This window comes from Chironomus tepperi, unplaced genomic scaffold (genome assembly GCF_022539635.2).
Source record: "Chironomus tepperi strain 1889 unplaced genomic scaffold, CSIRO-AGI_Ctep_v1 contig_354, whole genome shotgun sequence".
Taxonomy (NCBI): Eukaryota; Metazoa; Arthropoda; class Insecta; order Diptera; family Chironomidae; genus Chironomus; species Chironomus tepperi.
In genome coordinates this window covers 2,232,830-2,257,838 of record NW_027226476.1, presented here as the reverse complement: position 1 = coordinate 2,257,838, position 25,009 = coordinate 2,232,830, and the positions used below count along the sequence as shown (strand labels likewise).

General features: G+C 30.1%; 8 protein-coding genes across 10 annotated transcripts; 2 read left to right on the top strand and 6 right to left on the bottom strand.

The window, feature by feature from the left end:
* Nucleotides 1–1,891: 1,891 nt before the first annotated feature.
* On the bottom strand, nucleotides 1,892–5,096 carry LOC139094619 (all trans-polyprenyl-diphosphate synthase PDSS2-like). 2 transcript variants are annotated; one of them, XM_070645744.1, is made up of 4 exons: nucleotides 4,599–5,096; nucleotides 4,203–4,534; nucleotides 3,559–3,888; nucleotides 1,892–3,494 (listed from the first exon to the last, which is right to left on the bottom strand). In XM_070645744.1, exons 2-4 carry the CDS (start codon nucleotides 4,502–4,504, stop codon nucleotides 2,834–2,836), a joined length of 1,293 nt encoding a protein of 430 aa, XP_070501845.1. In that variant the 5' UTR covers nucleotides 4,505–4,534; nucleotides 4,599–5,096; the 3' UTR covers nucleotides 1,892–2,833. The 2 variants fall into 2 exon arrangements, with proteins under 2 accessions (XP_070501845.1, XP_070501846.1); XM_070645745.1 differs by having other exon boundaries at nucleotides 4,203–5,096.
* A 377-nt stretch (nucleotides 5,097–5,473) lies between these two features.
* LOC139094482 (arf-GAP with dual PH domain-containing protein 1-like) lies at nucleotides 5,474–7,817 on the top strand. Of its 2 annotated transcripts, none has more exons than XM_070645517.1 (2): nucleotides 5,474–5,639; nucleotides 6,009–7,816. In XM_070645517.1, exons 1-2 carry the CDS (start codon nucleotides 5,561–5,563, stop codon nucleotides 7,079–7,081), a joined length of 1,152 nt encoding a protein of 383 aa, XP_070501618.1. In that variant the 5' UTR covers nucleotides 5,474–5,560; the 3' UTR covers nucleotides 7,082–7,816. The 2 variants fall into 2 exon arrangements, with proteins under 2 accessions (XP_070501618.1, XP_070501619.1); XM_070645518.1 differs by lacking the exon at nucleotides 5,474–5,639 and adding an exon at nucleotides 5,715–5,867 and having other exon boundaries at nucleotides 6,009–7,817.
* Nucleotides 7,818–8,394: 577 nt separating this feature from the next.
* On the bottom strand, nucleotides 8,395–12,247 carry LOC139094498 (putative neugrin-like protein DDB_G0288135). The gene is made up of 5 exons (XM_070645543.1): nucleotides 12,141–12,247; nucleotides 10,463–10,800; nucleotides 10,352–10,387; nucleotides 9,907–9,997; nucleotides 8,395–9,081 (listed from the first exon to the last, which is right to left on the bottom strand). Exons 2-5 carry the CDS (start codon nucleotides 10,708–10,710, stop codon nucleotides 8,581–8,583), a joined length of 876 nt encoding a protein of 291 aa, XP_070501644.1. The 5' UTR covers nucleotides 10,711–10,800; nucleotides 12,141–12,247; the 3' UTR covers nucleotides 8,395–8,580.
* Nucleotides 12,248–14,142: 1,895 nt separating this feature from the next.
* On the bottom strand, nucleotides 14,143–15,991 carry Had1 (beta Hydroxy acid dehydrogenase 1). Its single transcript, XM_070645761.1, has 5 exons — nucleotides 15,766–15,991; nucleotides 15,075–15,471; nucleotides 14,871–14,956; nucleotides 14,588–14,802; nucleotides 14,143–14,532 (listed from the first exon to the last, which is right to left on the bottom strand). Exons 1-5 carry the CDS (start codon nucleotides 15,807–15,809, stop codon nucleotides 14,327–14,329), a joined length of 948 nt encoding a protein of 315 aa, XP_070501862.1. The 5' UTR covers nucleotides 15,810–15,991; the 3' UTR covers nucleotides 14,143–14,326.
* A 180-nt stretch (nucleotides 15,992–16,171) lies between these two features.
* RpS17 (ribosomal protein S17) lies at nucleotides 16,172–17,101 on the bottom strand. The gene is made up of 3 exons (XM_070645762.1): nucleotides 17,041–17,101; nucleotides 16,636–16,807; nucleotides 16,172–16,490 (listed from the first exon to the last, which is right to left on the bottom strand). The coding sequence occupies exons 2-3, from the start codon at nucleotides 16,787–16,789 to the stop codon at nucleotides 16,255–16,257; spliced, it is 390 nt and encodes a 129-aa protein (XP_070501863.1). The 5' UTR covers nucleotides 16,790–16,807; nucleotides 17,041–17,101; the 3' UTR covers nucleotides 16,172–16,254.
* Nucleotides 17,102–17,154: 53 nt separating this feature from the next.
* On the bottom strand, nucleotides 17,155–20,661 carry SMC5 (structural maintenance of chromosomes 5). Its single transcript, XM_070645391.1, has 4 exons — nucleotides 20,540–20,661; nucleotides 20,324–20,465; nucleotides 18,602–20,265; nucleotides 17,155–18,474 (listed from the first exon to the last, which is right to left on the bottom strand). The coding sequence occupies exons 1-4, from the start codon at nucleotides 20,584–20,586 to the stop codon at nucleotides 17,235–17,237; spliced, it is 3,093 nt and encodes a 1,030-aa protein (XP_070501492.1). The 5' UTR covers nucleotides 20,587–20,661; the 3' UTR covers nucleotides 17,155–17,234.
* Nucleotides 20,662–20,800: 139 nt separating this feature from the next.
* Nucleotides 20,801–23,580, top strand: LOC139094362 (SANT and BTB domain regulator of class switch recombination). Its single transcript, XM_070645392.1, has 4 exons — nucleotides 20,801–22,503; nucleotides 22,615–22,793; nucleotides 22,852–23,135; nucleotides 23,192–23,580. The coding sequence occupies exons 1-4, from the start codon at nucleotides 20,810–20,812 to the stop codon at nucleotides 23,351–23,353; spliced, it is 2,319 nt and encodes a 772-aa protein (XP_070501493.1). The 5' UTR covers nucleotides 20,801–20,809; the 3' UTR covers nucleotides 23,354–23,580.
* Nucleotides 23,581–23,599: 19 nt separating this feature from the next.
* Nucleotides 23,600–24,912, bottom strand: Ubc4 (ubiquitin conjugating enzyme 4). Its single transcript, XM_070645397.1, has 4 exons — nucleotides 24,766–24,912; nucleotides 24,645–24,662; nucleotides 23,933–24,307; nucleotides 23,600–23,872 (listed from the first exon to the last, which is right to left on the bottom strand). The coding sequence occupies exons 1-4, from the start codon at nucleotides 24,811–24,813 to the stop codon at nucleotides 23,714–23,716; spliced, it is 600 nt and encodes a 199-aa protein (XP_070501498.1). The 5' UTR covers nucleotides 24,814–24,912; the 3' UTR covers nucleotides 23,600–23,713.
* Between the last annotated feature and the right edge of the window lie 97 nt (nucleotides 24,913–25,009).

The window sequence follows — 25,009 nt, the reverse complement described above, 5'->3', positions numbered from 1 at the left end:
ACAGGCACGAGCAATACAGTCATATGAAAATCCTTTTATTGTAGCTAAGATCAGCATGTGTATGAACATGGTTACAGTAAGTATTTCACAATTCAGATTGCCACTCAAAAAATTAAAGAAACCTGCCAATAAATAAATAAGAGTGCAATAAAAAACAGAAGCTTTCAAGTTAAAAGCTTTAATAGATCCATAAATTATTTATTGTAGTGCTATTTGATAAAATTTAAAATATCAACAGGTCATTGACATAAATCGACATGTGACTGTTAAAAAGTATGCCTATAGCAAAGACATTCTTAAGAGCCAAATATTCAATTCCTTGCATCTTTTACCTCAAATCATGGAAAATCCAATCACATCGTAGAAATGTCACGATCATCATCATTTAATGTGTGACTTGTTATTGTCGCAAATCTATTATTTACACATAATGAAAAATATTAATAAAGAACTATTAATCATGGCAATATTGTGTGTATTAAAATTAATTTTTTGGATATAATACAGAAGGTGATCTAGTCGAAGACAAAACTTTGCCTCATTAATCCTCTGTAGAAATATGAAAATGCCCATAAAAAGGAGAGGCTGGTTTTATTCACTCAATCAATTTCCTACAAAATTTTTGCACATCGAATTCGATGCCTTTGTTGTTGAGTCCGTTATTGTTGTTAATTAACTATGAGTCATTTTCGAGTTCTGCCTTTCTACGAATTGTCTCTATTTTTGTGGTTTTAAAATATTTACAGGAATAATAAATGAGTTTATAGCATTCTTAAAACTTTCATTCTTAACAGCAAGCTTGCTTAGATGATCTTAGATCTTGTTTCCAACAAAACTACAGCCGCTCTATTTATAAATTTTATAATGTTAATATTTACTGTCATCTTCAGATAAATTCAAATGTAAAAATTGAAAAATTGAACAAATTTACTGCGATTTTTTAATATTTGTTCAATTTTTCATTATTTGAATTTATCCTGAAGATCACCGATAAAAGCATAATAAAAAGGATTGTAGTTCGTTATTATTAATGTTATGTTGAAAATGGATCAAATTGATACTATTTATAAATTTTATAATGTTAATATTTACTGTAGAAATGCCTTGACTTATTATGATAAAGATCACCGAAAGCAGTTCGTCAAAAAGCTGCCTTAAAAAAATTAATAAAAATCAATTGTTAGGTTGACAAATCCAATGAAGGAAAAATATGAATAACAATGATAAATGAGTTGAAATGTCTTAATTAAATGAAAAATATTACAAATATAAAATTCAATGGAAACGCCGTCACATAAATTCCTGATTTGTCCATAATTTTAGGCCGTGGCATTTTATGGAGACAAAAATATGCTTAATATAAAAATATCAGTCGCAAGTCTTAAGATGAGTTGTGAGTTTTCAACGAATTAGCGCCATGAACGCAGTTAATGATGATTAAGAAGTTTACATTTTTCTAATTAATTGTTTCGTTAAATATTTAACGTCATTCGAAAATTCAAATTTTCTGGTTTGTGAAATTTCAGATTGAACTGAAATGAATTAAAATAAAGTTTTGCTGAACGAAAATCGTTCAAATTCAAATTTTTGAAAACCAGTAAAATGATTCATATAAATTATTATAATTATCTTATAACACTATGTTAGCGATTTATGGAGATCAAATCATCCAAACGAAGAAATAATAACACGATTGACACCAAGCAGGCGTAAAGAAATGTCATATGTGTGTCTGAACGACGCAGAGATAAACAACACAAAAATATAACAATTTATGTTGCATAAGTTTAAAATGATGCGTATCAAGACATGATTTGAACTTGAAAAACAGAAATTGAAACATGGATTCGCTGTAAATTTGTTAAGCTGTAATAGGTCAGTAATAAATATATTTGTTGCATTTTTTTACAAAAACTTCGTTTTAGTCTCTTATTGTTTCAGAATATCTTGTTTACAATCTACACAGCATTTTAAAATAATACAATTTTATTTTGATGAGTGTATTTAACACAATCTTAATTTTATTTAGCACCAGATATTTTTTTCTCTTGTTTTCTGACTATCTTATGCGAATTCTAAGACTATAGATTTTATGGAAATAATATTTTCATTATTCATTTAAACCTTCTTTTTTTGCTTTTCAGATCTATAAAGCATTCATATCAAATACCCCGTAAAATTAATCAATTTAATTGCCTTTTTTTGATTGATCATAACAATTTCAGTCTGTGAATACGTAAACTCGTCAAGGTTTATCTTGTTGACATTACTCTGCATGCTTTTACGTGCTAGGTTCAATTAATTATTACTTTTAGCACATTAAGATTTTTTCTTTACATTTGTGCATTTTTTGTGAGAGAAAATAGAATTATTCGGGGAAGTTTTGATCAATAGAATTAGCAGTCAAGTGTAAAGTAATAGAATCGTTTGATTGATAGCGCGTGAAACGATAAATTGTAAAATAAACGGAAATTTTAAATTCAAATTTTTTAACAACAAATCGTAATTTCAAATTTCAAATAACCGTTATTTGAAAAAATCCAGTTATGAATTTGCAAGCAATTTCACGATATGAAACTGTAATAATTTCTTAAACATAGTTGTTCAGTGGAACTTAAAAAATATCATCCAATTAACTAACCTTTCATTCTATTCGTTTTACACCTAACTAATCGAAAAAGAATTCTATATTTTATTGTAAAAATATAGAGCTTGTATATTCGTCATGTATCCACCACCAAGATCATATTTCTAGTATAAAAAATTCTTAGGTCAAAAAACTTTTTTATAAATTGTCAAATATAGACGACATTGGCGGGCAATGAATCCAATCTCAAAGACATTGCATAGCCAATATTATATTTTGAAGTGCAGTTCTTGCATCACAATCTGGAAATTCATTCAATACATCCATTGCTATTTGTCCGTGTTTTCTCTGAAGTTCTTTGGTTTCATCGATTCCAGGTCCGTCAGCAACAATTTTGTGGATTTTTCTAAAGTCTATATTGGTAACTGACTTCTTGCCTTTTTTGATTTCCTCGTAAAGGGATGGATCGTAATCAAGATGAAATAGCACGGGTGCACTGACGAGACTAAATGTTGTTGTAAGAGGTAGCTCTTGTAATTTAAATGGTTCCAAATCCATGCTTGCTTGATAAGCTAATGCTAAATGTTTGCCAAATGTATATCCATGTTTTTGAAGTGCTTCCGATTGACCAGCAAGTTTGAGTGTTCCTTGACAGCTTTTTCCCAATAATTTACCAGACGATAATGTGTGCCGGAAATCCCATTCTCTTTCTGGATGTCCCATAATAAGACTCATGTCAATATCTCTTGTATTCTCAAAATCATCCAATGGTTTTGAGTCTGTTAGATTAATTTTAAGTGCTGGATCTGACGGAAGTGCTATATTTTCATCATCACGATCACCAATAAAGTTTGATTCTGCTAAGTCGCGCACAGCCGATGATATTAATCCAATTAAATCTTGATTTCTGTTATTGGAAGAAATTACCTTTAGCAATCATTTTTAATCGCATTTAATTAAACTTTTCTCACCTTAATCCAGCAAGTTGAAGACAAGCATTTCCTAATAAATAATCGCCGCCCAAAAGTGCAATTTTATTTCCGAAAATCAATTCAGAATCAGCTGCCAATTCATTTCCAGATCGATCTAAAGTCTGTAAATTCACCATTCCTTGATGAACTAAAGTTGAGGTACGAATCATTTCTGTTACTTCCGCTAATGCACGTTGTGAATGTAAAACTCCAGCACTTTTATCTTCTTCTAAGTCAGGTATATGTGGAGCATGACCAGCAGCTTTAGAAATTAGTAAAACTATCAATCCCCATGCTTGCATGTTTGATCGTCCATCATATATTAAGTTTCTGTAAAAACAAAATTGGATTATTTGCTATCAAATATTTGAAATAAAGGTAAATTTGAATTTCGCAATAGGAGACATAAAATTCAACATTTAAAAAATAAGCGCCAGTCGTTAAATTAGCCTCGACAAGAAAATCAAATCAAACTATTGCTTAATCATAAAAATATACAAGATTATCAACTAAGACTTTATGCTTTATTTTGATCCACATGAGTTAATTTTTTTATGACGCTTTCTTGATTTTTCATTTCATGATGCAAATTATGAGATGGATAGAGTGAAAGTATAATTTCTTCAAATTCTTATCATACTTACTTTGCCGTTTTTAATAAAGGGTGATTACTTCCAACTAATTTCCTCAAATGTAATGCTACATTTGCAATTTCGTCGCTTAAAAGCCATCGAAGGCTAAGAAACGATGTTGGATATCCTACAATTTTTTCAGCCTCACTGACTGCTTGGTTCCAGTTATGCTTCCGAATGGGCTTAGTTGCATTTTGTACGTTGCTCAATGTCGTCGATGATATATGCTTTGATAAATTAATTAAGTTCAAATCCTTCGAGGTAGAATGGACAATTTTTCTCACTAAACTTGCTGTTGCAAATCGATTTAACATTTTTATGTGATTCTTATTCTTTCGATCTAGCTAGATTTTAATAGAAAGAAGATATAAATTTACCGCAATAAGAACAGAAGAAAACTCGACCTACTTAATGAGTTTTAAATTGAACTATATTTATATGTAATTTTAATAGCACTTGTTTTGTAAATCCCGTTACTAAATTTTCTTTGATATTGTTGCCTATTTGTTTATTTGTTGCTGTCAATTTATTCTTCTTTTTTTTTATTCTTTTTTTGAAAAGTCGCAATTATGAAAATTTTAATTTTCTAATATTTTTGTTAATGTCTTAACACCACGACTGCACAAATTTAACTGATTCTCTTCAAATCAGCACTACAATAAGTTGTTAAGCATGGCAATGAAATGAGGAAGAAGTTGTGAGCGAAGAGAACAATGTGGTTAATTATTTTTTGATTTGCCCAAACAAACAATCATTACGATTTGTCGCTTATCGCTCCCAGTGTCACTGATATCTCTGCTATTTTCTTTATTACATCACCACATTATAGCTTCGATTTTTATTAGAATTCTCTTATATTTGTCGAATTAATAAAATTACACAACAACTTTGTATTTCGATGTTTTGACTTTTTTTATCACGAATGTTGAAAAATTACTCAATTTTTCTTCACTTTGTCTTGTTTTGTCATTTGTTTTGAAAATGGTAACAAATTGATTCTAGTGATCTTTGAAATAGTAATTATTTAATTTAATTAATTATGTTTATAACACCTAAATAATCTATAATCAAGCTAAAATTAAAGAATTTTAAAATTCAAAACTTTCATAATTGACAAAGGATCAAAAAACTGTTGAGAGGTTTTCAAACATTCAAATTTTTAAAACACGTTGAAATATAAAAAAAATTCAAAGTCAACAATTTTTCGACAGCATAAAAAATGCGCCTATGCTACATCCAACAGAGCATTACATGAGCTTCGTTATTTCGATGTTTTCCTCAAGTTGAAAGCCCCTCGATAAATTCATTGTTTTTATTACAAAAATATTAAGAAATTTGTGGAAAAGAAGCATTAAAAATCACAGCCAACTATGGCACACAACCAAAAACTAATCTTGGAATTGCTAAAAATTGAAGACAACGACGAATGTGCTGATTGTGGACGAAAAGGTAAGAAAAAAGATATTATAAAAAGTCTATGGAAAAAAAAAATATTTTCGTGGAAATTGCGTTTCTTTTATTTTTGTTATCAAAACGTAATATAAAATTTTCATGGACTCAATTGGAAATAAATTTTCAAGTGGATAAATCGCAAAAGTATTAAATAATCATGTTTGAGTCATCTTTTAATACTTTTTCACGAATTTGTCACCAACAGAGATTTTTTGAAAAGATCCAGTGAGTAATTGCTACATTATGTGAAACTTATGATTTATGGAGATAAATTCACTTGAACTGCGTCATTTATTTTTCATTATGAAAAACATTAATTTTAAATTTAAAAAGACCGTTAAAATATTAAAACTGTATTTTTTTTAGAAGTGGAATATGCATCATATAATCTTGGAGTATTTGTGTGCTCAACATGTTCACAAATTCATCGATCACTCGGTTCTCATATATCGAAAATAAAGCACATAAATTTGGACTATTTCGAAGACTCACAATTATATAATTTAATGGACATTGGCAATAGAAAATCTAAACTGGAATATGAAAAACGAGTACCTGCCTGCTACAGAATTCCAAGATATAACGATCCGCCAATATTATTGGAACAATTTATACGAGCAAAATATGAACGAAAAGAATTTTCAGGAACAATTTTACCGGCATACATGTCTGGAAAGGTTGAAACATTTTTGATGAAAAAAGGCAAGGAGGACAACAGATATTTCCCACGGAAATTTGTATTAAATGAAGCAGACGATACATTGAGATATTATGTTAAGGAGGATAAAAATCCAAAAGCAATTCTGCGAGTTTCGGAATTGAATGTTGTCTTTGCAAGACAATGGAAAAAGGACATGGTCCACAAAAATACACTACAAATTTCATACCTGTCACCAACAAATTCCACAAGAAATCTTTTCGTCTATCATGAAGATGCTGAAGTAATTGTAAATTGGTATCACAGTATTCGATGCAGTAAACTAAACTACCTACAAATTGCATTTCCTCATGCCAATGAGTCAGATTTAGTGAGTATCCTCACGCGTGACTTCGCCAAAGAAGGATATTTAATGAAAACAGGTCCAAAACCAGAAGACAAATACAGGAGACGATGGTTTACACTCGACAATCGCAAATTAATGTATTCGATTGATCCACTTGATGGCTATGCCAAAGGAGAAATTTTCATCGGCTATAAAATGGACGGATATAGTGTCAGACCAGGTGTAGCTGAAAATTATAGAGATGAAGGATTCAGTTTCAGTCTCTTTACTCCCGAAAGAATTTACACACTGTCTGCAACATCAAGTCACGAGCGGGATGACTGGATGAATGAAATCCAGAAAATAATCGAACGACAATTATCCCCAAGTGATATATCCCTTTGCTCACGACTCATACGCAAACGAAATACCATGAACTTTCTACCTGGAAGATAACAATCTCAGACATAAAAAATAGTTAAATAAGTTAAATTAAGTTATCTAGCTCAAATTAAACAGAACCTAATTGCAATATCATTTATACAGTTCTATAAATGAAGAAGATTAAATGAAAGTCTCATAGACATTAGTTATAAACATATCACAGATGTTTCTAAACAGATATATATTATATATACCTACCTACTTTGAATTGGGAATTGTCGTATTGTTTTTAATTTTACAACATTCATACATACTACAATTAACAGACAAAAAAAGATAATAAAATCACTGCCAAGATAGATTTACCAAATAGAAAATAATAATTATTTAGAATGAATATTGACTAATAGTGCATTTTAATGACCATACTGCTACTATCATTAATTTATATATATCGAATCGTTAGCAATATTTTTATTATTTTCTTGGAACTAGTAAAAAGCTCAGATTTTTTTAACGTGTCACATGTAAATGTAATCCCATAGATAAAATATTATGAACCTAGTTGATAATTGATTATTTTTCATTTTTCTTCGTTTTATTCAAAGACTCATAATCAAGTAGTTGTAATAGTAATATATTATTAGGTATGTAGATTCGTAAATTAGTTTAAAAAACTGTTTTTGTGTGTTGGATGTGAGATTTTAATGATTAATAATAAATTAATAATTTTATGACTTTTAACCGCAAGTATACAAAAGGAGAAACGAAATGTGCAACTTTTTTGTCTTCCTTTCATGCATTTCCAGTGTAAACTGTGTACCCTGAATTTACGTTATAAGCCAGTGGCTTATGGGAAGATTTTCATCTCAGGCTTAATAACGAGGAGTGGCTTAGTAAATGTAAACAAATGAAGAAAATTGAAAATTTTCATGGAAATTTTAAAAATTATTAATGTTTTCTAGTGCTAACTGATTGTCAATGTCAAATATATCATTTAAAAACAATTAAATTATTTTATCTAGTTTAATTAATGGCATTTTGGTAGTGGCTTATTAACGAATCCAAAAAATTTTTTCAGTCAAATTTCTTTACTAAGCCAGTGGCTTAGTAACGGGTAGTGGCTTATAACGTAAATTCAGGGTAGTTTGACGATTTATAGCCGTTTTTCATTGCAATATTTTTATTATTCAGCCGTTCAGTAATCGAATTAACTTCATTTCAATTCAATTCAAGGATTTTTAGTATCCGGTATTTTTTAAATTTTTAAAGTCCGTTATTTTCATTTCATTGTGCAAAGCCTTCATTAATCATTAAGTAAATTTCCCATGTGAACTAAATTAATTATTCATCTGAAACATTTCATCAGCATCAAAATTAGTCAGTTAGATATTTCATCTGTTGTTTTTTTATTTGTAAATAGTTAGTGTGGACTTAATAGATTATTTAAAGTACAACGTCCATTCTTATAGATACACAAATCACTAAGGCAATTAAAAATTGATAAAACTCAAAATATTACACAAACTAATAAGAATCTTTGAAAGTGGAAGGAAGTTAGTGACTTAAATCTAAGTACTTTCATTGCCATCTTCACTATTCACTTCCAGAATACATGCGAGGATTTTCCGTTTTAGCTTTTTCTGGAGCGCAGAACTTGATAGACTTTTCATTTCATTAGCAACAAACATGCCGAATACTTCAAAATTATCCAGCTTCTTTGACTCTTCATTGCGTACGGATTTAGTCTCTTCGACATCATTCTTTAAGACAATGTCCTGAGATTTATCATCGATTATTATTGTCGGTGTTGGTTTTGTACTCGGTGTTGATTGATTAAGCAAATTTGACTGTGTAGCTATTTCAATAGCATCTTTTGTAATCAATCGTCTCTTTCGACCTGACATTTCTGTTTTCATTTTTGGTTTGGTTTCCTCTTCGTACTCAACCGACACATGAAATATTTGCTGAGGTTGTGTATTATTGTTATTTGTGAGAATTGTGGTTGCTTCATTATTCGTCGTGCTACCGTTCTTATCATTTGAATTCTCATTCTCATCGTCATATTTCTCCTAAAAATAAATGGATATTAATATTAGTCATTATTCGATAGTTTTGAAAAATGCGATTATCAAGTTGGAACTAATGAAAAATAACGATAAAAAAATATTTGAAATATAACGACCAAAATTTTTTTGAAACATCTATCAAAAACTAATCCTTCGAATTAAAAATAAATTGTTAGGATTAAGAACAATAAATCACAAAACTGGCAATGCAACTCAGCCTAGTGCAGTTATTAAAACAGAAAAATTGTGATTTTTTGTTATGTTAACCGCAAAAATTATTGCTTAATGTTGTGTTTTGTTTATCATCATCATTAACATATTACATTAAACTACTTGTATTATGAAAGGCACATACAGCACACATGATGATACCTTTACAATACCGTTAAAAAAAGTTGTAGATATGTTTTACTAAATAACTAACTATAATTTCTTCATACAGACACTTGCATGAACAATATTTAAACAAAAAATATCTCTTCCAGAAGTAAACTACTCGTCATATTTTTTTCTTACTTTCTGACTTCTTCCTAAGCATACAAAAATTATCACATTTGTGTAATACGAACTCAAAAAAGCAGAAATGAAAAGAAAATACAAAGCAAAATGTAAAGAAAAGAAGGGAGTAAATAGGGTAAAAAAGAATTATAATCTATAGCTTCAATTATGTGAATAATGTGAAGCACAAAAGTCACAATCGAATATATGTGAGATATCAAATATATGCGTATATTTTTTTTAGTTCCCAACTTTATATGTGAAAATTATTTAGTTCGATGTGAATATAAATTTAATGAATTACAAATTCATTCATAGCTAGTTACTTACCACACTATAGTCATTTGTCTCAGAATAATCACCATTCGTATTATTTGGCGTTGTAGTGCTTCCACGAACTGATACAATATTCTCCAAAAAGCTGTGAAAAACATCGATACATATTAATTCTTTCGTCTCGCTTTGCACTTAACAGTACTTGGTTTGCAGCTTTTGTATGAATGTGAAAAGATTTAGTTAAATCTTTGGATTAAAAATTTAATCCAAAGATTGTCAAAAAATATTTGAATCTCAAAAATACGTTAAATTTTAAAAATTTCAAAGCCGTTGATATTTTCTTTTTTTAATTAATTAGCTCAATCCAAAGAATTAAAAATTTGAGCCTTGATGAAATTGAAGACAATCATCAACCTTCTAAAACACATTTTTGCATTAACACAATCGGCTTATTCCACATCCATTTTTGCACTGTTTGATAGTAATCAATTATGCTTACCTCAAGTTCTTGAAATACGGCCACTTTGTTTGGTATCTATATAAATATATTTTTATTGTTAGATAATTTAATCACATGTTAGAAAAGCTGTCGATAGTTGAATCACCTCACCTTGGCTTTCCAGGTACATTTTTCTTCATTTTATTTAATTCAAATCGATACTGATTCCGTAGATTGTGAATCTTTTTATTTATCTCTTCTATGGATATTTTCATCTCATCAGCGATCGATTGTATGCTAGATATCCGTTCATCTCGATCCTTATATTCTCGTAGATTTTTATTCCATAAGCACTCATTGATCTCGTACAATGTAATTAAATCTTTCGTCTCTTGTCTTGTCCAATTATATTTTGACATGATTATGCTTCTGTATGTACTGTTTTTAATCACTTCTTATTCCCCTTAATATAATATATGCTTGCAACTCGAATGTAAAACGAGAACTACCTTTATAAACGTGGTATTATGAAAACAATAAATATCATACACAATGTATAATGAGAGTAGAATGGAACAGAAAAATAAAATAAGAATGCCGTGTATGAAGAATAAAAAAAAAATGGAAAAAATTAAATTAAACAAAAAAGCTTGAATGAAAAATATGTAAAAATTGCCGCGACGAGATGTATGTTCTGTTTGAAAGTAAAAACTGAAGTAAACGATGATTCTATTCAGAGAGTGAATATTATAGAGACTATAGAAGAAATATACACTAATACAAATGTTTTATGACTCATGTATCTTAATATCATGCCAATGAGAGAGAGAACAAGTGAGAGATTTATATATCTGCTATGATAGTATGTGCATGCATTGAGGGGAATCAAGCAAGTCTCATACAATTTTTCCTTCTCTATAAGGTACACATTTATATGCTGATGCTTATTATTTCGCTCACTTTAGTTATCGCATATGAATTTTTTATTGTTTGTTCATGACTCCGAAACTTTTAGGAGAGAATATATTATTATTAATAATGGAAAACACAAGAACTCGATATTTGAACAACTTTGTTTGAAGTAATCTAACAATGAAATGTGTTTATTTTGCTATATAGCCAGATAGATACATTACTGATTATTTTAGGTCTCTTGTTCTTTACTTGCCTAGTGATATAAGTTTCGGTAAATGACTTTATATATAATTTTGTCTACTTTGTTGTACTGGAAGTTTAACTGGATCTATGATATTTTCAAAATTATGATTATTTCACTTATCCAGCTTCTTATTCTTGACACTATGTACTATTTTAATGATTTAATTATATCACAATTATGCGTTTTCATGCCTTAATTACGACAAAATTTGATTGTTTAAATTTTTATAGCAAAGGGGTTTGAAACTAGAACTGTTCAAAATTTGAATTTCAAATTTCCGTTAAAAATTAATCAACAATCGGAATGACATCACGATCATTTATCACAACAGAGTTAATAACTTCAAGCCTTAGGTAAGAAAATTTTGAGATCACTCTACGAATAAATTAAGGCAGAAGTATAAGAGCACCTCAAACAATAATAATATATTATTGCCACATTTTCATATGTCTGTCGTGTTGAAGAACTTCTTCTTATTGCTCTGTATCATACAAAGATTTCTCTTTCTTCCATTGAATATAATTTTGTGTTTATATAGCGTCATATTTCCTCTCACTTCGGCTTTATAAAGTTTTTCTTTTGTTTATATTTTAATAAATTTATGTTTAACAGAATGACGATACTTTTAATGTAGGAACTAACTCGTGATTATTTATAAATTGAATATTAATTCTAGATCCATAAACTTACAGTTTTGCCTTAGAATGCCGCAAAATTATTGAAAAATTTTATTACTCAGATTTCATTTCAATGTTAAAAAAGCAACAATAGTTGAAAACTAGCTGCTACTTACAATGAAAATAACAAAATATATAGTGAAGTAAAATTACTGAAAAAATATATATTCTCTCCTCGATTAGAGACCAAACTTCTACTATCACATGAGCTTATCTCATACATACATACAAATTTCCTCTTTCTCTCTCACGGTCATACTCAATATTATTTTGTGTATTATGTTTCTCTTCACATTACAAAAAATGCAACCAAGCTTCATATAACAAAAACATTATATTTGCTGATAGAGATAAAAAAAAAGTTATTTTTTTTTGTTGATTATGTGTCAATACATGTTGATATGTATCAGATCGTCACTGCTTATTATTTTTGTTAATTTTAATGAGCTATCACAGTCACATCTATATTCATTTTGTAATTCATTTTTCATATTTCACGTTTATTCTGCTATCGATTATGAAATTTTGTGCTGCAAGTGGAGAGAATATCAGTTTCGGCATTTCTAATGATTGCTATTTAGGGGAAATTCTAACCCGAATTGATTGTTTATTTAAAAAAATAAGGAATTTAAAAGAATTTGTATGGTTTTAGATCACCTACTCAATTTTAAAAACCATTCAATTTCTGTATAATGGATAAATAATTTGTATGGTTTTGAATTTTATATCGACATTTGAAACCATTTAAATTTTCAAAACCCTACAAATGTCAATAAATTCAAAAACTGTTGTAGGGTTTTCAAACATTTTATCATTCATTTTTCATTTAAAAATCATTTACGTGTCTCGAAACTATTTAATTTGAAAACAAATCTATTAAATTCATGTGAATATTTTTTATGTGTAAAACAATTAAGCCAACAATCTTCAACATCAACAATTTCATTATATTCAGATTTTTTATGTTTCATTTGAATCGTGTATTTAATGATATAAACATGGATAAATTACAATACATTATTTTTTGTCGAAATCGAAATGAAAAATTGTTTTTACACAGCACAGAGAGATATCAAAACACCAATACATCATACCAAATAGTAATGTAATGTAATGAAAAATAATATATAGAACAAATCCAGGTGTGAAAAAATATTTCAACATGATATAACACACAGCAATTCAGTTCATATATGTATAAGAACCCTCATTATTATTTCTATCATGCTTTAATGAATACACTGGAAAATGTTCATTTTTAAAGCCCTGAAATTAACATAACGTTCACCTATGGAATTATTCAGTGTGTATGGTATTAAATTCAACTACTTTCAGACAATATGAATATAATTTTAATAATATATGAACGAAACAGTTTTATAGCTGCTATATAAAAAAATGTGCAGATACAGAAGAGTTTTATTTCATCAGATCTTAAAACATTTATAAATCATTTATATTAAGAAAAAAATCACATATGCCGAGTAAGCAAAAAAATTAAAAATATGAATTATGTTTATGTCATCAAGACATGCAGTTTTTATTTGTTTGTTGGCTGTATATAGAATTTCCTCAAATTTGATACAGTGTTCTATTTACAGAAAATGTGATAATGTTCATAATACTTTATCGGTTCTGCTTTGAGATTTCTAAAATCATGCATGCTATAATGCTTTTTTATGAAAATATAATTCCGAGCCATACAATCACTGTATATATTTCAGTATTATCAAAGTTTTTGGGAATTTCAAAAATTTAATTTCCTAACGAGTTTTTAAAATTTGAATTCTAACAAACGTTCATTAATCCATCATTTCAATTCAGTTCAGTTCAACAAATTTTAAATTTTAGAAAATCGTTAATTTTTCAAAAAAAAAAAAATTCTCGGCGTTATTTAGCATGATACAAAATAAATCTACAATAGTTTCACGCACTTCCGGCAAACAGAAAGTGAATGTAGAGATAAATGGAAAATGGAAAGAACAGAAATGAATAATAAATTATACATTCTATCGTAATTTTTTATGCATATAGTTTTAAAATATGCTTAGTCAATGACTTTATTTACTTTAAAAATATTCGTCTTTCATTTATAAACATATATTTTACTGAATTACTTTACATTAAAATATTGATCGTTCAGCATTGTCCGTTCTCAGAAATATCACGCAGTTGTGATTTTAAACTTTCAAATTAATCTCACAAGTCGTTCTTCATTTGACTTAATAAAGTCAGGCAGTTGTCACGCCATTTACGACGTTTTTCTAAGTCTTCTAAAGGACACATTTCTTCCAATTCCTTTGCAACTTTCTCCATAACCTGTCCTTCCATCATTGGCACAGGCTTGAATGTTTGACTTACGGCATTGATTGTTTTTGAGTATCGTTCACAGTACGACAAGAAGCCTTTTAAATATCCACATAAAAATCAATAGAATTTACAAAACCAATATTTTATTACCTTCTGCATTTAAATGTGCTGTTTCCATTGGTCCCAAGAAAGCATATCTCATTCCCAATCCATCAGACATAACCGAATCAATATCTTTAACACTCAAAATTCCATCAGCAATCAAGTGCCAACACTCATTTAAAATTGCATATTGGATACGATTCAATGCAAATCCTTCGATTTCACGCGATAAAACAACCGGCTTTTGTCCCACTTCCGACATTCTATATGTGAGAATTTCATATGTTTTATGTATATGATTTGCATGTCTTTTTAGAAAATTGCTACTTACAAAGCTCTAGTTGTAATTGGAATATCTTTTTTGGTATGTTCTGATGGAACAATCTCAACCAATGGGACATAATATGGTGGATTCACCTGTTTTTAATTAATTGCTATAGATTAGTATTCATAAATTTTAGCATAAATTTTAAATTCTAGGAAGTCGAAGGATTTATTTAATTTGAAATTATTAAAAAATTAATTCATAACTCACTGGATGTGAAACCAAAACTTGTGCGCGGTGTTTCATATCACCTGAAAATTGAGAAGGCATAAAAGTTGATGTTGACGATGAAATGATTATATTATCATCAATGATCTCATCCAATTGCTTGTACAAATTTTTCTTCATTTCCAAATTTTCAGGGATGCACTCTTGGAGAAAGAAAGCTCCCTTAACCGTTTCTTTTATGTCCGTACATCCACTAATACAACTGAATTGCTGATCATGTGTTAATTTTCCACGAAGTAATCCCTTTTCAGCAAGATTCTTCAATTGTGCTTCAGCCTGCTTTAATGCATTATCAATTTGATGTTGAAGAATATCATAGATTGTTACTTTATATCCAACAGATGCAAATATCATAGCCCATGATTGTCCGATTAATCCACTGTAAAATATATATATAGAATCAACAGTTAACTTTGTATGATCAGTGACTATGACAAACATTTCCTATCTCTCTCACTAGTCATGCGTCGTCATATGCTCTCAGAGATATTATACTTCTCACACTAACGCAATGACTTGTGCATGTATTGAATCATAATATATATTCCGGTTCATTTCAGACTTTCTTCTTTCACTCGAGTGCACTTTATATGCTTAATATTATTAATTTTATTCTGATAAGTAAGTGATAATGCTATCAGTCTCTACATATTCTATCATTAGTAATGCGTACCTTCCAATAATTGCAATTTTACGGTCTTTAAATATTGATTCCATCGTAGAAAAATATTTAGTTTGTTTAATGATTACAGAACGCACAAGCTATTCGTCCAAAAATTCCCTTTCAACTACTTTCTCGGAGATTTATTTAGAAAGACTATATTCACACACTCCACAACGGATGCAAGTCAATTTAGTTGACTAGTCAAGATTAATTTCGTTAACTGATTTAATTCATCAAGTGCTGTAGGCTTTTTATACTGAGATATTTATTTACATTAGTTGGATGATGATAAGGAACGATGATAGTGACAACAATCTAATTAAGTACTTTCATGGGTGATTGAAAAACAATCAGCTTTAACGCTTTACTGAAAAATAATATAAATTATGTTCTAATTAGCAAAACAGATAAGCTCTTTCATTTGAAATCAATTCATTTTATGTATTTATGTTGGATGTAAAAATTTAAAATACATAGTAAGTTAAATTAATTAAAAATTTAACGACGGTTGAATGACTGTTGTGGCTGAGTCAATTGTAATCCGGTAATGTTGTGGAATTCGAGCATCTTCAACATTTCCTTGGTCTCTGGATCAATTTCAATAATATCTTGTTCCAAAGCTGAGACATCTGGAACGTAGTTGTCTCTTCTTTCACGTTCCTCTTCTTGCAATTTGATTGAAATTCCACGAACTTGTGAGTGACGAAGACGTTTCATCAGATGTGTAACGAAGCCTGTGTACGAAACAAATGTATAATTAATACTTTCATCGGGTCATTGAGCTTATTACAAGGAGGAATCATCCCATGCCTTATTTATTTAAAGTCCATAATAATATAAGGCATGAAATCATTCAACCTATATTGCTCTTAACCATACCCGCAATCTTGTTTCGTAAGCTCTTGGTTGGGATGATTGAAACTTCCTCAACAATACGTTTGTTGGTATGGAAGTCCAATGTCAATCGAGTGTAGTATTTCTCGATGATGACCTTTGATGCCTTCTTGACTGTCTTGGTTCTAACACGACCCATTTTGACAAATTAGGTTTTCTAAAAGAGGAAGAGAAAACATACAGCATAAGTTTTTATTCCTTCAAACATTTTTAACCTCAAAATTATTTGCACAAAATTTCAATCAATTAAATTTGAGTAAAAATCAACAATTTTGAAGTAAAATTGATAATATTCATTAACAGCACTCAATTAACTACATTTTAAATTACTTTAATTATTGATAAAGGATTAATAAACTAGTTAAATTAATTTTTTAAAAATTCACAAACCTTGCTCTGATGAAGAAAAATTCGAAAAGAAATAATCAAGCGTAGTTGCTTTGGACAATCAAATTTTCAAATGCTAAAAAACCGTTAAAATAATGACAAAAAATCTTATTTCATTTGAAAGTTATTTTTATTCTCAAAATATTTTCTTATAAGTACATAACAAGCTTTAAATAAGTTAGTTGATAAGGAATGCATCACTTCATGAAGACATACGAATCTTCAATATATTTTCCATTATGAACTATACTAACAGTCATAAGATCATTGTACGGTAATTTAGGCAACAGTTTTGGTGTGACAAAAAAATACTGTGATTGGCCAGGTTGGCAAGTAATGTCAACGAGCATTTGGAATATTTTTCGTTCATTTTTGGGATCCATTCCTTGATTAATTTCATCAACACAACGAAATGGAACGACCGTAAGATGTTGCAGACTTAATGTATAAATGGCAATAGCAACAGCACGTTCTCCACCTGATTGCACATGTCTATTTAATGCTTGCAACTTTTCATTATCACGATATTGTACTCGAATTTGAATTCCATAATCATTATAATCATGTTCTTCCTTTCTTATCAACTCAACTTCTCCAACAAAGCCCATTTTGGCAAAGAAAGTTGAAAAGTTGTTATTTATAGTCTCGACAATACGTTCAATTTCCGGAAACCATTTACTATGCAAAAGTTTTAATTCCTTATCAAGATGTACTGTTCTGTCATATTCACTTTTTAATTGATGCTCCAATTCTTCAATGATCTGTTTTCTCTCCTCATATTCAACTAAAACTTTCGGATCAACACCTCGAATACAATCAATTCTGCCTTGCATTTCGAAGATTTTATCCAAAAGTGCTTCTGGAGTGTCAGGTAATTTGCTAAAATCATCCTTGTACTTAAATTTTCGGTCATTAGGTGATTGTCCATCAGTTTCTTTCATAGCAGCTTCCTTCTTTCTATTCATTTCTTCTTGAAGTGAATGAGATGAATTATTAGCGCGTCTTAATGTCTCTTCAACTTTATTCAAGTCATATTTTAATTTATCAATTTGTCCATCTACATTTCCAGTACTATCATCGAATACTTGTAGCTTCTTTCTGGCTAGAAGATTTTGAACTTGACATTCTTTGTACCTTTCAAGTGTTTGACAAACTTTTAAATTGTTTGCAAGAATTGCTGCTATTATCTTGTCAATCTTATTTTTGCTCTTCTTTCGTTCCTCATTAATATCAATTTTATGATTTCTTAAAATCTCAAGCTCTGCTTCCTTCTTTTTCAATTTATTTTCAATTGTCTTGAGATTTCTAATTTTTCCATTAAGAACATTCTTTTGGTTGCGCAGTTCGTTTTGTTGCTCTTCTATGGTTTTAATTCTTTGTTGCAATGGAATTCGTTGTGATTTGATCTCTTCAGCCTTCTCTATCAATCTTTGTAAACTGTTAAAAAAATAGAATTAATATAAAATTTATAACGGACATTTTAAATTAAAAATGAACTGAATTGACTTGAATTATGAACTACTGAACGTTTTTAACGAAAATAAAACTTCAAATTTAAACTTACCGTTCTTCTTCTTGTTTCAACAGATCCTGATCGATACCAACGTTTAGAATATTTCTGGCAAATATTTCACCTGAAGATGTGCTTTTCTTTCCTGAATATGCAGATATATTAACAACAAATCGATGATTAGTTGAGAAGAAAACATTGACATTATCAGGTATTTGACTAGCACATTGTGACGTTTTGTCATTTCCAATTGCTGTATTATGAATTCTGTAGAGAGAGCAAAGATAATTAAGAACTGGAATCGGTCCATCAATGACATCGAGAACAAATGCAAAAATTCCCAAATTTTTAAGATTACGATCTAGTGGAATTTCCGTTTGATAGCGAAGAGTTTCATCAGGATCTGTGTATCCAACATTAACATTAAGTTTCAGTTCATTTCGGAACTTGACAATAAGATCTTTCATATCCTCCTTGTTTGTACATAGGAATGTCTCAAAATCACGATTGGCAATGGTATTTTCTACATATTTTGCATATTTTTTATCAGTGACTGTGATTTCAGTAATTATTGGATTATAAATATGTCCACGAAACTTGTTGCGATTAGAGTCTAGCCACTGATATGCTTGATATGCATCCTCAAATTTTGATCGAAGAATATTAAATCGTTGACGTCCTGTATCTTTCATTTGTTCGATCTTTCGTTTGGAATTATTGATTTGTGGGATAATATTTTCCTCAAGATTTCTATTCATAGTTTCCATCTTTTGCATTATATCTTCAATATGAGCCTTATTCTTTCTCATACTATTATCATATTTATGTATCGTAGCATTAACATCCCCTTCCTCTTGCAGATTTTGTTCAGCTTCTTCATATTCTTTTCTATCTAAAGACACAAGAAATTCATGTTCCTTAATATCTTTTTCATGAGTTTTGGCATTAGTTACAGCATTACGAAAATCCTGTTTTACTCGACTTATATCACTTTCTAGATTAGTTGACGTTTCAAGTAGCTTATCAGTATCGGTTGTACATTGAACCATTAATGCTTCACTTTTAGATATTGAAGCTTGAAGATTTTTCTTAGTTCCTGCAATTTCAGCTTGTCGCTTTTCTAATGGCTTCAACAATGCTTTCTTATTTTCAATCGATTCATGTAAAATTTTGACATCGTTAGCAGCTTCATCATATCTTGCCTTAATTCTATCATATTCAAGCCAATTATGTTTCTTCTTGTGCATGTCGAGTTCCTTTAGCAAATTATCCTTCAACTTACTATTTTCAATTAATGAATGAAGTTGATTATTACGATTGATATGATCTTCTAATTGGACTTGCATGTCAATATTGGATTTTGTCAAATTTTTTTGTTGTTCTCTTTTCTGTTTTAATGATTCGAATGTATCGATAATTTCTTGAGAACAGACACTTGTTTGTGTATTGTAAAGAATTTCTTGTGGATTTAATTTTGTGAAATCTTGAACTCGATCTTGAGGAAGAAACATGCACAAATTGTCAACATGAATGTTGTACTTGCTCTTGACAGTTTCAGAATAAACTTTGGCAGATACTTTCTCTCCATCAATCTTAAAAATTTCTTTTGAATCCTTATCAAAAGTTCTGCTGAATATTGTTGTATCCCCATTGTCATTCTTAATCAATTCAACTTCAATATTGGCTTTGACCTTTCCATTTTTAACATAATCAGATACCTAATAAAATAATTTTAATTAAGTTTTTTTGCAATCGAGTAAATTTACTGGATCTTACATCTTTAGCTCTTGACAAAATACTCGGCTTTCCTCCACATCCCAGAATGATTGCAGCAATAATTGAAGACTTTCCAGTTCCATTTGGTCCAATAATTATATTCAAGTAGCTTCCAGGAATAAATTTAAGTTCATCGTATGTTCTAAACAATAAACAAATTCATAAGATGTTGAAATTACAGTGTTATATTCACTGATTTTAATAATTATCACTTACATAAAGTTGCGAACAGCAACAGATTGGATTTTTCCTATATTATTCATTTTAAACTAATTAAATACGTAAAAATTGCGAAACATAAAATTAAGACTCTTCCCGCTTACATCGCATTTTAGCGCATTATTGCAAAATTAAATTTGAATTCAAATTTTGAATTTTTTGAATTTTAACCGTTTGAAACCATAGTAACCGTTTTTTGTTGATTCTTCAAAATTTGCATAAGTTTTCTATTTCAATTTTTCTAAATTAAATGAAATCTTCAAAAACATGTCATTAACTACCAACGTTAAAGAAGATAACATCCCTGATGCTGAGCAGAACAATGTCGGAGTGATTTCAATGCATGACTTCCTGCATTTTCTCAAATTAAGTGTCAACGTGAATGATACATTAGACAAGCAATCTAAAAATCCAAACTTTAATTTTGAGCAGCTTTCAAAAAATGATTTAGTCAACAATCTGATGCGAAAGTATAAAAGCATAGCCGATACATCCTTCTGTAGCAATATAAAAATTGTAGATGGAAGTAAAGAGGATATGATTATAAAACGAAAGCGATCAGCAAAAGGAGGCAAGAATGTATCCCTAAAGTCGAAAGTTGGTGAAAGCTGTGATAATTTATTCCCGAACCTTAATCCAACATTGACTGAGAAATTAGATGAAGTTTTAGGACAAGGTATTTTAGATTCATTACTTCCATACATCTCACAACAACAACAACCAGTTCTACAGAATAAGAATCATGTCATCACACCATCATCTCAATTGGCCATTCAGCATACACAAAATGCCCAAAATCCAAGCACAAGTGGTACAAATTTAGGAAAAATCAAACAAATTCCACCAAATCAAAAATCAATGAGCAGCAGTAGTGGCGAAAAGAAAACGAATTCCATAGAACATAATGGAAGCATAATATTCAGTCAAAAGAGTTTAAGGAAGAAATCACCGCTGGTTATAGATCAAACAAAATCGCTGAGCGAACCAGAATTGACGATTCACGTGTGCGATGAAGTGAAAGGAGTCTCGCGTGACTTTACATGCCCTCAAAAACTATTAATATCCAAAATGGGATATTTTGCTGATATTACAAGCGGACAACGACTCGAGGACATGGATATATCCGTACATTGTGATTTAGATATTTTTGATTGGCTCATCAAATGGGTTAAAAAGGAAACATTGGCATCACAAGATAATTGGCCAAAATTAAATGCTTCCAATGTCATTCCCATTTTGGTATCAGCTAGTTTCCTTCAAATGGAACCATTGCTTCTCGACTGCCTTTCTTATTGCCATGCACACTTATCTGATGTTGTTAAAATATCACCAAATTTAGGATGCTTGAATGATAACATTATATCACGTTTAGCTGCCATGTTCACAAACTTAGAGCTTGAAATGGTCAAGGACAAGAAAGATCGCATTCAGCCACGCTTGTTTTGCAAATTGATACAGAGCTTGTGCGAGGTAGAGGCCCAATCACTTCGTGGACATTATGCAAGTTTAGCAGGTCTATTTCGATGCATTAAATGTGGAAAGTATGTTACACAAACAGTCTCCACCTATGTCCATTGCGTTTCCAGTAATATGAAATTAAATCGTTGGGGACAAATTATAAGTTCGCATGTTCGTGACACAAATTGGAGTCTCTCAAACTACGTCTCAAATTTATACAAGGAATTGAGAAGCTGGCGAAAAACATATTGGAGATTATGGGCAACATGTCACTTCCTTTATTGTTCAATTTGTGAAACTCATTTTCCAGCATCGCAATTACAATGGTGCATGTTTCATCCTGAACCCCCTCAATTTTTGACGTCTGGAAATCCCAATGAAACTGGTAAAATCGGAAGATATCCATGCTGTGGATTGCAGCTAGCATACAGATTTGAAAGTGTTACTTCTCCATTCAATGGATGTCAATATCGAGAACATTGCGTTGTTGCTGAAAATGATAGGTAAATGCTTAATCCAAAGATTTTTTAATCTCAAGATTAAATTTTTAATCCAAGGATTAAAATTTGAATTTCTTTTTTGTCCACGTGTTTAACTGTCAAAAAATATTTTAGAGATCGTGCAATATTGAATCTTGTGAATCAAGTGTCTGAAAATAATTTATCAATGTTTGAGTCACCGCCAACATCACGTTCATCATCTGCTAGTAATTCAAATGAACCTTGGTGGAACGGAATGTCAATATTAAACAGTAGAGTTCGTCAGGGAATTTTGCCGTCATTACATATTGAAGGTACTATTAAAGTAACTCAAAAATTCCTACATGCTACATAAAATAATTTCAATTTTAGACATTCGCTTTAATAACCGTAAATTCCGAGTACAACAACCAATTCAGCCAGATTCATCAAGCGAAACGGAATCAAGTGATTATGCACTTCAGGTTCGACAAACATCAACTAGTACAAGTAGCAGTGATGGTGAGGAATCTGAATGCGGCGCAGCATCTCGTACACAATATAAATCTGGATATAAAAGACGTTTGAAAACTGGATGTCGAAGTTGGTCTGCAAATTTGTCAGCAAGAAGTAATCAAGACAACCAACGAGAATTTGAAGAAAGAGCTATGAAACAGGTAGGTACGGAAAGGTTTTTGATAGAATCAATTTAATAAAGTATTTAATATTTCAGATAATGTCGATAGTAACGAAGAAAACAGGCATAGGAGTAGCAGATCAGACAAAAGATTTCCAAACGTATCAGCAAGGTGGAATTTATATAAAATTAGAGAACGAATGGAAAGAGGCACTGAAGCATCGCAATGTCACGACCAAAGTTATTAAGCAAAAATAAGAATTCTTGAACTAGGCACAAATTTTTTTGTAATAATAATTATATGAAAGTTTTTATTTTAAATCGACTTTAGACGACACTAATTTATTTACATTATACATTGGGGAAAATAAGAAGTAAATTTCTATTAATGATTATAGAGAAATTAGAGAATATCCGTGGGTGAAGATAAAAATGACAGAAAAAAGAAACATAAAAGATTTAACTTTGCAAAACAAATTTTTCGTCTCCCGAAAATAAATGAAATAATAAGCACTAAAAGATGTGTATTTATTTAATCGTAAAAAAAAGTAATCGAAAAAAAATTCACCTCAATATCTTTTATGAAACATGAACAATAGAATTATTGCGTAGATTTAATCAAAATATATCATTTGTTGCTAAATTAATATCCCAGTTGTGTCTACTTAGTGCGGCTCTGGCATCAAAGTCATTCACTCCCATATCGCGAAGTCTTTGAACTTTAGCATCGAAATCTGGAAATTTGTGTGGACCTTTTGCATAAACGTTCGTCCAATGCTGCAATGATTACATATATGATACATATGAAGCGTAGAGAGTTTAAGGAAATAGTCATACCTTAGCCGTTTTGCAAAACATTTCATAATTTTCCTTATATTGATTAGCAACGACTGCATCTTGTGGATCGTCAGGTTCAGCTGCAGCTAATAAAGCTTGAAGACTAAGAAGTACGGTACGTAGAGTCATTGCTGCTGCCCAATTGTCTTTAAGAATGTCCAGACAAATTGCCCCAGTAACGGAACTAATATTTGGATGCCAAATCTTAGTGATAAACTTAACTTTTGGAGGATTGAAGGGGTATGTTTCGGGGACATGAATTTCTAATAAGAAAGTTCCTTTTTCATATGGCGTGTCTGGTGGACCTGCTATTTCTCCTCTCAATTCTGTAAAACTATCATTAGCTAATTCGAGCTTTATTGAACATTGGGCGATCTAAAAATATAAAATAAATACATTTTAATTATTTTTTTGTTTTGTTTTTCTGTTTTCCTAGATTTACATTGATTTTAATTTTCAATACGTAGACAAAGCGAATTGTAATCAATATTTGAAAATATCACTATGCGAATTTTCAACAAACAGTATAGATTGTGACTGAATTTACATCAGTTCATTTAAATACTGTTAATATTTGCGAAACAAAAGGATGATGAATGAGGAACAAGTAAAATTAGGTAATTTTCACATTTTCTACGTAAATCAATTATTAATCAATTTCATATTCACTAGATATTTATGATATAGGCTTAATTATGAACTTTCTACTTACTTCGTCACTTTTCAAGACCTAAAAAAAATAAGAAGTGCAAAATAAAGAAAAATTGAAGGATTTTTGTAATTTTTAGTTAAAAGTAGCTTCTTAAGCTCTTTAATCAAATGCAATCACTCACTTCCTTAAATTCTCGTTTAATACGACTAACTGCCATGTTTACTGCCATCGCGAAAGGCTTAAAATGTGATGATTTCAAAAATATTTAAGAATTAAAAAATTACTTTATTTGCTCTTAATGCAAGGGGTTGTATTTGACGAAAAATTGGTTCCTTTGGTTTGTGGACTAATATTGTTTTTATTATCTTGAGTTTCAGTTTCATTGAACAGGGAGTGTAGACCAAAAGGATTTTCTTTAATTTTTA